The 13,074-nt window shown below is 41.3% G+C and overlaps 1 protein-coding gene across 5 annotated transcripts in view; it reads right to left on the reverse strand.

Annotated features, from left to right (window-relative positions):
- Phactr2 (phosphatase and actin regulator 2) overlaps positions 1-13,074 on the reverse strand; it is a 265,333-nt gene that overhangs the window by 175,210 nt on the left and 77,049 nt on the right. The window contains exon 1 of one of the 5 annotated variants that reach the window (XM_037200468.1): positions 7,387-7,601. The exons of the other annotated variants lie outside the window; for them this stretch is intronic. Coding sequence (XP_037056363.1) covers positions 7,387-7,399 — 13 coding nt within the window. The 5' untranslated portion in view covers positions 7,400-7,601. Of the gene's footprint in view, positions 1-7,386; positions 7,602-13,074 lie in introns of those variants that run through there. 5 annotated transcript variants of the gene reach the window in all.

Consider the following 13,074-nt stretch of genomic DNA (forward strand, 5'->3'; position numbering starts at 1 on the left):
CCTGTCATCTTATATGTGGCCTGGATTCTCTGGAAGACAAGAGAGAGACTTTACAAAAGGGTGTGTCTACATTTTATTTAAATATCATTAAAATTATTCACATCCCTTTATAAAAATAATTTTGTTAATGACCTTTATCCTATTACACCCTTCAGAGAAAATTGTGAATAACTTTCTGCCATGGTGTAAGACCTCATTTGTGAAGTTTACTACATGCATTCTGTTTCATAAATTGTCACAAATGCTGAATACTTATGAAAGAATTGGATAGCTATATTTTTGGGGTGTGTGGAAACAGTATCCAGTCGTGTAGACCAGGCTATCTTCAAACTCATAATCCTTTCGTCTCAGCTTATATTATGCTTTGTTCTTACCCATGCACTGATGTCTGCATCAGGTATTTCAAAATTAATTCCCTTTTGGAAAAATTGTTCCAAAGTCATTAAATGACCTATTTGATTTAAATTTTAAAAGCACCATTTATTACACCCAAACATTAGGTTCAATCTCTGTATGTAGTGCTGTGGAAGATACAAAGGGCCAGAATCATCATTCTCAAAGCTTCTTGACAACAGAAAAATGCTGGATTTGGCTGTTGTCGGAAGACTTGGATTTGCTTAGAAACCATCCACTTAGTGGGTAAATCTCTTACCCCAGCTTAATGAGATGTGACTCAGGGGCAAATAATATTTACTAATAGGTTGACTGCAAATATTAACGGTGTAATTTTGTACAATATTTAACTTGGCACGGAGAGAAGAAGATTCATTCACAAAAATCTGTTTTCTTCCTCTCCAGACGTGCAACATTTAGTTGAATATGTTTGTCCTTTGTTTTTGCTGCGCTCCTGGTACCTGAAGTATAAAAATAGAACTCTGAAATTGCCTTTGACATACAAAATCTCCTATCATCAATTTTTAATGCTTCATTCTAAATGTTAAGTTTGGATAAATAAAAGATGTGGCTTCACTCTGGGGCCCATGTTTTGCAATTAAATTCCACTCCGGTACAAAGCAGGTTGAAGTCCTGGCTGCCTCTCTCTCCTTACGTCATCAGAAAGTGACCGTGAGCATCACTGGCATGCCCCGAAGGCCAACAACAAGGAAGAATAAGCAAACCTTGAACACAGATGCCACAGTCATTCCATTTCTAACTAACCAAGCTTTGGTATTTAAGGACACAAATGGTTTTCTAGGCACCAAAAATGACTACTTATTTTAGGAAGTTGAGAGTCAAAAAGCATTCAGGAGAGGAAGCATAGGGTGAAAACAGAAAGCAAACATGAGAACACAGAGACTTGAACAGTGATTTCCAATTCTGCATACCTACCTCACATACCTAGGCATTCTGTGGGAAACTCTATGGTTGATATAATTGGGAAGGACAGCTCTGTGTCGTCCATCTGAGGAATTTCCAACTAATGTCAGGTAATGCAGGCAAGGAATTATATGCTAATCCTAGGAGCATGCTAACTGCCTCGTTGAATACTGTTAAATTCAACAGTTTCCCAACTTGCCTGAACATTAAATTCTCAGTGTGCATATCTTGTGGAAGTACTTAGCAACTCGTGGAACGAGTATAAAATGGAATATTATTCATGTTTGTTCCCCTGCTTTGTCGCCCAAGTGCGTGCTTGTTGCTTTCTTTCCCTATCATTTCCAACGGTTCCTTTTGACTGAAACCACTTGACCAGCCTTCCTACTTCATCTTGTGGATATAGAAAATGTAGAGTTTATTATGCTGTTGTAAAGATGAGAGTTTGCAAAAGGAGAGGGGGAAACAAGCATTGAGAACCAATTCCAATGGTCTGAAAACAAAAAGAAGAAGGCTTCTTTTTGAGATACTTTCTCTGCTGCTGTACACACTTGGCCAAGCTTACCAATTTATTCTCGGGAGGTCAAAGCCACTCTACAGTTAAAACGAAAACTAGGAAGAACACTTAGTGTCATCCTTAGAGCACTTAGCATTTAACATAAGCCTATTTCCACTTTTTGAAGTTTTCTTTTAAAGAGCAGTGATTTCTACAATAATATAAGCATCTAGCAAACAAATGTCCCCAAAAGTAGATTTATCCAGCACTCATTATTTTTGCTTAGAAAAGTATTTTTACGCGGACCCTGGGTGTTCTTAAAAATACTCATTTACAGAAATATAAAATGCTGAAATAACACAGTGGTCTTTTTGATAAATTACAGTGGTAGCCCATCTGTTTCACCGTAAATAGCATGTACAATAAAGCATTGAGGATTTCGGTCAGCAGGGGAGGGTAAGACTTGTAGGCACAGGGTCCTGAATGTGGTCCTCACCATTCAGAAATGAAACACTAAGGACAAAAAAGTGATCAGTAATAAGTAAAAGGAGTCTTTCAGAGAGGAAAAAAAAATGTATTTCTTTTTTGAAAAATCTGTGTTAAATTGGTATGGTTTATTAGGATAACTGTAACTATTATAGTCCCTTACATCAAGACTGATAACCTCCCAACCAAGTGTGCACTCATAGGCACATATGAAAAGTATTTACAAATGTGTGTGCATGTGTGTGTGTGTGTGTGTGTGTGTGAGAGAGAGAGAGAGAGAGAGAGATACATTCATATGTTGTATACATATGTTCTATGCTTGTATGCTATATTTCTACAAAGTATCATGACTAGCAAAATTACAGATGATAATAGATCAATACTACTGCACTAGGAGATTAGAGGAAGAAGATAAACATGTCAAATATGGTTTGCAAACAAAGCAAAATGTCTTAGGAGGCATTCTCTTTCAAAATACTTGAACTCTCACGGGGAGTTTACCCCTCTCGTCACCCTTCTCCTGATGAAACAGTACCTTTGATTGTTCGGACACGTTGGTATGAGAGCCTTCTAAAGTAAATTCTCCTGTTTAAAAATTTGAGTTTTAAACCTGCTTAAAATAAAATGTCTTTGTGTTTACATCTTCTCATAGAACAGTCTGGCCCTTATCCAAATTATTTTAGTCCTTAGGGGCATTTTCCCACCGTGGGTCTGGTCTTCTTTCCATCTAGGTTGAAAAGACAAAGCCTTTGAAAGTCTCTTTACTCTATAGCCCCCTATGGGATCTGCCACAGGCGCGGGGGGGGGGGGGGCAGTATTAAGTGTTCATGGGGTCACTGGGCTGAAGATATACACATTTAAATATATATTTAAATAGGTAGAAAACCCAAACAAACCAACTACCCTGCTTTATCTCAAATCCATAGTTAGTAAAGAATCCCCTTCCCTTGGGGTGTGTGTGTGTGTGTGTGTGTGTGTGTGTGTGTGTGTGTAAAATCTTCCATCTACCTTGAACTTCTATGGCTAACACAGGAGGTGTTTTTAATTCAACAGTTCCAAAATAGGATTTGCCACCTTTTCCTTAAAATGTATTCTGTGTTCATAGTGTCAGACTATTAGATTCTCAAACTAGAAACCCCAAAGTTCTCCTTTGACTAGGCAAGCTCTGCCTACGTACACACTCAGCATGCTCTATGATGCACATCCAATGCACCCCTCTACCCCATCCCCATGGAGCCACCCACATCAATTTCCAATTATACACTTGGGCCAGTCACCTGACTGCTCTCGTTGCTCGCTTTTCCACATTGCCACTTGCATTTCTTCTAAAGCCAGATATTTGCTAGAACAGATATTTGTTCACAAGGCAGCCTGCTTCCGTTCTCTGATGACTCTCTAAACAGCATAGGCCGGCCACCGTGGCAAAAGCTTTTCGAGGATTATCTGCTTTTCTCTTCATCCCAATCCTACGAGATGGGGAGATGGACTGTCATCTCTTAGAGATGGGAGATGGAAGCAAATGAAGTTTCTATCACTCGTTCATTGTCCCCAGGGTGACAGCATCATTCAATACATGTGTATTATGACTGGGTGTTCTTTTTTTTTTTTTTTTTTTTTTTGGTTTTTCGAGACAGGGTTTCTCTGTGTAGCTTTGCGCCTTTCCTGGAGCTCACTTGGTAGCCCAGGCTTGCCTCGAACTCACAGAGATCCGCCTGGCTCTGCCTCCCGAGTGCTGGGATTAAAGGCGTGCGCCACCACTGCCCGGCCTATGACTGGGTGTTCTTGATGGCTCTGTTGTAAACCTTCCTCAGTCTACCTCAGACTAGCCCTCCTAGTTTTTTGGCAAGGAAATCAAAGACAGTAGATGTGATTCAGAGATTGTACACCAAGGGTCAAAAGCCTTTGAGCCAAAAAAATATAAGGCAAAAGGCCAAGGGCTCTCAGCAGCTGTTGCTTCCTCTCTCAGTCACAGCACCTTTTAAAATCCATATAATGTGAATAAAATATATTGATTTCAAGCAAGGAAAATGAGCCCAATAAACGGGAAAGAACAGTTTACAGTACTGTGGAATGACATTGTTTTGGATATTCACCATTCTCTACTCATCATCAATGCCTCAACCTCTTTTCAAGAGTCACTTATGAGAACCTCTTGAGGAACCGAGGCAAGAAATGGCAGAGGGACACAAACACACCAGTGCACTGACTTGGACTGTACGTGTGGCCATTGGTTAGTAACTATAAAAGGCCACCCTTCTGAGGTTGTGAAACTTCAAAGAAGAAAATGCTGTGGGAATTGTAAAAAAAAAAAAAAAAAAAAAAAAAAAAAAAAAAAAAAAAAAAAAAAAAAAAAAAAAAAAAGATTGTGGGTTGCTGAGAGTGTCCTGACATAGTCCATATACATAGTTTGATAAATATTTCATTGTTATTCCAGGAAAAGCTTTTAAAGGAAGACCTAAGCCAGCAATAATGGAGAAGGGATGTCTCCTTCCCCTGAGCTGGTGGGAACGTCGTTGGCTCTGCTCTGAAGAGAAGACTGGATCCCAAAGGCAACGTCTCTGAGAAGCTCATGCCTCACCCAAAGGGACAGACTCCCCTGTGGTGGCTCTTTTCCTTGTTGGACAACAGAAGCCACATGAAAATACCTCTGATGTGGTATGCTGATTGATCGGAAGAAATCGAAGGCATTTAGCTCGTGCAGCCCCGTTCTTGTGTTCCTGCCTAAGGATGACGCAAGTCCCTAGCAGGGGGAAGGGGACTTGCTGGAAGGGGCTGTGGCTCCTTCAGGAAGAAACTGACGGTCCAACTGTCAGGATGGAGTTCAGCTTCAAATGGTGGGGCTCAGAGAGTCACCACTGAACTCCACTTCTGATTAGAGATAGATGCAAATATTCAACAGCACTCCTTTATTTAAATGAGACTAGAGATGCTTCAAGGCTCCAAGTGAACTGGGCCACTTGGCATCATGTTAAAGACAGCTAGGCTTTGAGTTTTGGGGGGTTTGTTTTTGGTCACTTACCAATTCATCTTAAATGCCATTCTTATAGCGAATACAGTTTATCAGAGTGTGTGTAGGTAACTGATGTTTACCTAGTTCCTCTGCATGACTGGTGCTTACATCACCCAAGAAACAATGACTATGCAGAATGATCACTGATGGATTATTTTTGAACTTTCCAAATAGTATCACTGAAAGTCTGTCTTTCTGTCAAAAAAGCATGCATTCCTATCCTGGGGATTGCACCTAAAACTGGAAATAACAAAGACATCTCTGTTTTAAGAGTCACTTTCCAGAGTATATTAGTACGCGTGAAACTTGTCAAGAGCACAGGTATTTTGTTAGTGGCATTTAGTTACACAAACAAATACAGCTAGAAATGATCTAAAAACACTCATTTCCCTAAAGTTAGTTAGCTAAGAAAGAAATAATCAGCCTTCACCATTTTGAAGCCTCCAAAAAGGCTGCTCCAGTATACTGTTTCTTGAATTTTTCTTAAATGGCCTTTAAAATAAATATATGAGTCAGCTCAGAAGGGCATTTACTGAATAAAAGTGATGATTCTGCCAGGACGTCAGCGTAATTAATTGTGGGTGGTTAAAGTTTTAGAAGATGCTAAATTAAGGATGCTAGCTTGTTTGTTTATTTATTTGTTTGTTTATTTATTTTTACTCACTTCTCTACTGTAATCAGAGAAGTTTCTGGTTGGTCTTCAGAATGTGCCATGTCATAGACTGGCAGACCTTGGAGAGTTCATGCCAAGCTCTACAGCACAGTGTCATAACCAAAGTGGAGCTACAGGTATACGCAGGAATCCAGCCTGCCTGTTACTACACACACACACACACACACACACACACACACACACACGCATACACACACACACACACACACACACACACACACGCATGCACATATGCACACACACGCATACACACACACACCCCTCCTCTTCTTTTATTTCTTCCACCCCCCACCCCAGGATTTTCATTCCTGATAGTATACTATTCTAATTTATTTAAATTTGTTCAGTGTCCACGTCAGAATGATTGTAATGAGTGGTTTCAGCCTGGCAAGCTACTCTATCAAACGCAGCAGAATATGCTGCCTTCAAAAATCTCGGCACGTCTAAACTACCTACACAGATGACCGAAACTGATCAATTTCCTAACAAACTCGTTTACCACCAGGGGGGTGGTCTTGGGGTACAGGGTATATCATAAACAGTGAATCCTCTCAGGAGAGCACCCAGAGTTTCAGGCGCTGCAGACACCACCATCCAGTCAGAACACCAAGTGACTGACCTACTGAGTTTCAGAGGGGAGCTAATCCAGAGCATAACTGGGGTGGGGGGTCAGAAAATGGGGACAATCCCACAGCATGCAGCTTCTCAAAGTTCTCTATAGCAAAGAAAGACCAAAAACTTCTCCCTGAGAAGTGAAGCTTTTCATTAGTTAATTAATTAATTAAGATTAATTAGCTAAAATACTTCCCCAGTTATATTTGTGTAGCTGTCATGCAAAGACAGTATAAACAAACACTCTTTTAAAAGATAAATGACAGGCTGATACCTAATGTCTGCATTCATGTATTAAAATATCAAAGCACACAGCAATATATTTGACAATGTGTTCTAATAGGATAAAAGCATCAGACCAAATAATTCTTAAGTTATTACACAGTGAATATTATAATGTTTCCAAAAATCTATCAACTCTAATATTAGCTCCATGTCCCTTCTGCCATCCCTTAGTAATACTTTTGTCATTAACTGTATGCATTTTTGCACCTACTGTGCTCAGTACAAAAGATCAAACACCACATTTCCTGCAGCTTAAATTAAAATAGCAGGGTAATCTTCAAAAAAAGTGACCGTGGCATGGGAATCTATGTCCCCAATTTCTAAACTGCAAAGCAAACACTGATTTCCTTGTGGTCCATGCACCATCAGGGTTAATGTACTGCATGCCTCCCAATCTGGAACAGTAAAGTCCAGAATTCAAGCTACAAATAGGGAAGGATGCATGCTGCAGAGGATGTGGGCTGCAGAGGAAGCCAGCAGCTAGGAAGAATTAGGGTTGGTTTGACCTACCGGCTTTGTCCATGTCTCAGGAGTGGCGAGTCGGGTCCTGCAGCTGGCAGCCTGGAAGCCCTGGCTCTTGTGACTAACGGAGCACCCTGCCCTTATACTGATTATCAGCCCTTGCTGGCACACTGAGCACACTTCACGCACTGTCTGCAGGAGCCACCGCCAGGAAATTTATATCTCCAAGGATGACAAACAGCCATTAGCTCCATTACAGGCTGATTAAGAGAGACTGAGCCTATCAAGTGGGTACTTGAGTCCCCCGGGGTTTCCACCTCTGTTCTAAGCAAAGGAGGAAAAGAAAGAAAGAAAGAAAAAGAAAATGCTTGCAATGTTGAATGTGCTGCACGTTTAGGGGAAAAAAAAAGTGCACATGCTATGCAAAAACACACTGCTTTCCAAAAGATGCCAGAGCCAACAGGAACAGGAAGAGGCACGGATAACTGAAAGGTAACAAGGAATCTCCCCAAATACTACAATAAAGGATCCTTTCTTGGGGGGTTAGACCAAGTGGGCTTCAATCTTTATCACTAATATCACAGAAAGACTGGATAACTTTTCCATTTAAGAGTATAAAGTGTTTTGGTTGTTGTTGGGGGGCAGGGAGAAGCAGATAAAATATTTAAATGCATTGCTGTTCGATTTTGGTGGTGTTTTTTTTTTTATTACAACTAATTTCCATATTCCTGCTCAGAATTTTTATCCACCTGTCCTCACAGCAAAATATACAGGGAATTCACTAATGAAACTAATGATAGGAGACATCTGCCAAAAGAGGTCAGGCGGGAGATTGGACTGTATCTCGCCCTCCGCAGCCGTCTGAGCAGTGGACACCCGAGGGTCAGAGGAGAGGCATTGATGAAAACCTGGCAAGCCACCGCACTTCGTTTCTGCAATTTGGCTGTGTAAACAAGACCCTCGAAACTGCTTATGATATGAGAGTGCAGGGACCTGCAGGGTCCTGAAGAAATCACATACCAGGCCATGTGGCTGCAATCATACGAGATCCCGGAGCCCAAACAACTCCGTCTTCTGCATTTTGTCAGGTATAGGAAGACGATTTACAATGACCTCATTTGATCTACAGTGCAATAAATACACACTACAGCAAGGCTCTGGGGGATTGTTGTTCTGAAAGGGTAAAAAAAAAAAAAAAAAAAAGTCCAAGAGCCGGTGATGTGGCTCAGGTGGTGGTGGGAGAGAACTTGCTAAGCCTGCATGGAAGCCTGAGTTCTAAGCTCAGGTCATCAGAAAAGCAAGTGTGGTGATGCACACCTGTAACCCCAATACTTGAGAAGCAGAGATGGGGTGCCAAACCTCAACGTCACTCTCAGGTACACAGTAAGAAAAACAACCACAAAAATCTCTGGTATTACCGTTGCCTATGGCTGTTCAATCACAAGAGGGAGTTATTTATATCCCTGGAACTCCCAGATGACAAACCACTTACAAATTCTTCAGTCCTCCATTGCAACTGAGATTAATGACTTGTGTTTCCCCTATAAATTCAGACATTCCTATAGATGCTAGGTTCTTTCACAGGATAAGCCAAATACTGAACTCATGCCTATCACTGTCAACTCTGAAAAGCTACGTTTCTCAGCGATTCTGCCCTCGCCTTACACTGCTCTTACATGCTGACCTCCCAAGGCATCCCAGACAATACAAGCAAAAGTATGGGCAATCTAGAGAGACTTCTAGAAAGAACAGAACTATCACTCAGTGGCTCTCCTAAACACCACACTACTTACAAGCCACACTCCGGATACTGGATCCCATCTCCCTGTAGCAGCCACTGGTCCCCCTATAATAAAATTATCCCTATTAATTTTAATTCTGTCACATGATTCCCAAGATTTATCCCAAGGCCATGAATTAAAATAAAAAGGGTTTTATATTGTATGTTTTTCTTTTAAAAGAAAAGCATGGCTCCCAGAAAACTGAAATCACTGTGGTCTCCACACCTCATCAACTTGCCCTGATTAAGATGTGACAGCCGCCCAGACTGTCATCAGCACAAAATCTAGGGCAAACTAACTATTTTTGAGGGGAAAAAAGAGAGAGGAATTATCAGAGACATAAGAAGAGAAAAACACATCCTTAAGTCTGAAGTCTTGGCAAGAGGTAGCTGGACATCATCAATGGAAAGTCCTTATCGCCCAACACACATACCATTATACTGTCTTGGTTCATGGTTCAAAAATTTAAGTCTTGGTTCCCCTTCTTGCTGTACCTCACCTCTAAATGACAAATGGGTTGTATTCTGAATGCTTGTTTTGTTGGCTGTTTGAAATGCACTTTAAAATACTAATCACATTCCTTGGACAACCCAATAAATACTCATTGGTGTGATTTATCTCAGACCCACAAGCCCTTATGTGCAGTTTAAAAATGTGTAAAGTTCTGGAAAATCTGATTCCTGTTAAGTTTCCCAACCCGATTGAACACTATTTAAAATCTTTATTTCATTCAGAGTGAACGAGCATGTTTTTTCCACAGCAATTTGATTGCTACTGTTTATATGAATCCATTCACACTATACTGAGGATAATCCACTTCTGTATAGTATACTCTTTTTACACTATCTTTCTTTAAAAAAAAAAAAAAGCATGAATTCAGAAATACAGTTGGCACCTAAGGTTTCAGATTAGGAAAGGACTATAATCCTCCTGTACATTTTTGCAGCTCAAAAATATATATATTGGTGATAGATAGGTTGATTGGCTTGATTTAAGCATACAACATCATGTAGATACATCACAACATCACATCCTGCTTCATAAGTATATATAGTGTGATATACTTAGTTTATCAATTTAAGAGCACTGAAAAAAGATCTTTAAAAATGAAATAAGAGGTAAAACTCAATCCTTTAACTTGTTTTGCTACAAGACCCCTTCAATATATTAAGAAACTCACTTTCTCCTGTCCTCCTCTGCTGATCTCCCAAACCATCCCAGGCAATGCCAGATGAGCCATACAGGGAGACTTCTATTAGTGAGTGTCCACTGTGAACCAGGCTCTGCATATAAGTTGTATGCAGGACCCAGAATCTCATCTCTCTGTGCCAGCCACTGTTACCCCAATGACCTTTTCTCTGTCCTTGCACAGCACCAGAAAGACCATGTAACAAGAAAAAAGTACAGATCAATGGTCCACTATCCTCAAGCCACAGGGAGAATCCCTCCTTCCATTGATTTAATTCAGGAGTGTATCTACCGTGCTTTAGCTGAGGAGTGTGTGGGTATAAAATGCTCACTGGGAGCTTTACATTGTCCCAGAGATGCTGTGTGGCACAGAAACTGCACTGATCTGCCTACAAAAATCTCTATTATGTTTCTAACTAGGAGTTTAGTTCCTGTCTTTATTAACCCTCCCATATGTACCGTCTCCAGCTTGCTTAGAATAGCTCGTTTGAAGCTGGAGGTAATTTGGACCACCTGCACCCACAGCACCCTCAAAGCTACGCCACCTTCAGAAAGAGGGTTACGACCCTCACCATCTGGTTTCCTTCTCTCTTATAAAGAATGTTTGGAGAAGGTTGTTTAAAAGATGTTTGACAACATGCAGAAAGGGAGGAAACACTTGCAATCTATACATCTGACCAAGGGTTAACATCCAAAATACACAAGGAACCCCAAAAAGCTGAAGAGCAAAATATCCCCCAAATAATCCGATGTTAAAAGGAGGCAAAAGATGTGAATAGACAGGCATATTTGCAAAGCAAGACATACAAATGGCCAACACATATGCGAGCGAAATGATCAACATTGCCAACCATCAGAGAGATCCATGTCAAAACCACGAGACATCACTTCACTCTAGTTAGAATTGCTGTTACCAAAAAAGACAAACATGCTGGCAAGGGAATAAAGAGAAAAATTGGGCCTCTTACACGCTTTTGATGGAAATGTAAATTACTACAGCTATGGAAAACAATGTAGAGTTTTTTTTTTTCTTTTAAAGCTGACTAAAAATAGAACTTCAGATGATCCAACAACCACACTATTGCTTGTGTATATAAAGAAGACAATGAAATCAATCTATTGAAGAGGCATCTGCATGCCCATGTTTACTCCAGAATATTTGTGGTACCTGAGCTGTGGAACCAACACCAGGGTGCGGAGGGCGTGGGGGGATCAGTGTGAGGTAGTAAATGCATGGCTGGGTGTTAGTGGTCCATTAAAAATAAAACGTGAAATCCTGTCATTTATGACAATCCATCCAGGAGCTGTTAAGTGGAGCAGGCCAGGAAGAAGAGACGAATGTTGCGTGAGCGCACCCACTTATGGAACCATAGACAAAGACAACAGTGGCTAGCAGATACCAGGAAGAGGGGGAAAGGGAGAAGAGAAGAGCTTGGGCAGCAGAAAGACAAGTCCCAGTGTGTCGGCACATAGAAGGTGACAGCACTTTCCAATAGTGTCCTGCAGATAGCTAGCAGAAAAGAGTTTGAATGTTCTCACCCCCACCCACCCACAATGACAATGATCTGAGGTGACAGACAAGCCAGTTACCCTGACTGATCATTACAAAATGTACCGAGGCAACCCGATAGGACATTGTAACCACGTGTCCTAGTTTGCCTTCTGTACCTGTGATCAAACACTGCCCCCAAGACAAGTTGGGGAAGAAAGGGTTTATTCCATCTTACACCTCCATGTCCCACTCCATCATCCAGGTAAGCCAAGGCAGGAACTCAAGGCAGGAACCTGAAGGCGAGAACTGAATCACAGACCAAGGAGGAACACTGCTTACTGGCTTTCCTTTCATGACTTGTCCAGTTTGCATTCTTATATACTCTAAGACCACCTGCCCACACCTGGCACTGCCCACAGTGGGATGGGACCTTTCACACCAATCATTAATCATGAAAACACACCACATATATACCCACAAACCCACCGGACAGGGGCAATTCTTCAGCTGAGGCCCCCTTCTTCCCACACGACTCTAGCTTGTGTCAAACTCACAAATGGATGTAGACAATTAACTTTTAAAAATCGAATACAAATTCACTTTACAGTAACAAACAAACAGGAAATGTTTATGACTCCGAGCTTGTTCAACGCAGATAACAACAGCCAAGGCCAGGGATACCCTGGGCCTTCAACAGCATCAACGTGAACATTTTTATTATATCTTTCTTTACGAAACTCCTTTTTGGTGGGGCTGGAGGAAAGGCTCGGGGTTAGGAGAGCCGGACAAGCAATCACGGGGACCGGAATTTGGATTTCAGAGCCCTCCTTAACCCCAGCTCAATTGATTGCTGGGTCTTGCTACGCTCCAGCCTAGCTGAGAAAACGTTAGCCTCAGATTCAGGGAGGGAGCCTGCTTCAAAAGAACAGGTGGAAAGTCATAGGGGAGAAGATCCAAGCCCCTCTTCTAGGTTCCACATGCATGCACAGACTTGATTTGGTTGCCTATAAAGTTACGCAGGCTTCACTAATCACAATGAAATTTGTGGTTCTGGGGCTTGAACTTAGGGTCACTCACATATGCTTTACGGTTAAACTGTATCTCAGTCCTATGTATCATTTCTTAAGTTTTCTAATAAATGTCTTCCCTGCTTGCCAGGAGGAATTGGGGACAGTAATGCTCTGCAATTTGGAGTCTTGGGGTATAGTCAGGGCAGTTCAAATGGATGCTGTGGACAGCTAAAGCCAGAGACACATTTCCAAGGGGCAGCTCAGT

The sequence above is a fragment of the Peromyscus leucopus genome, chromosome 8a (assembly GCF_004664715.2).
Source record: "Peromyscus leucopus breed LL Stock chromosome 8a, UCI_PerLeu_2.1, whole genome shotgun sequence".
In the NCBI taxonomy this organism is placed as follows: domain Eukaryota; kingdom Metazoa; phylum Chordata; class Mammalia; order Rodentia; family Cricetidae; genus Peromyscus; species Peromyscus leucopus.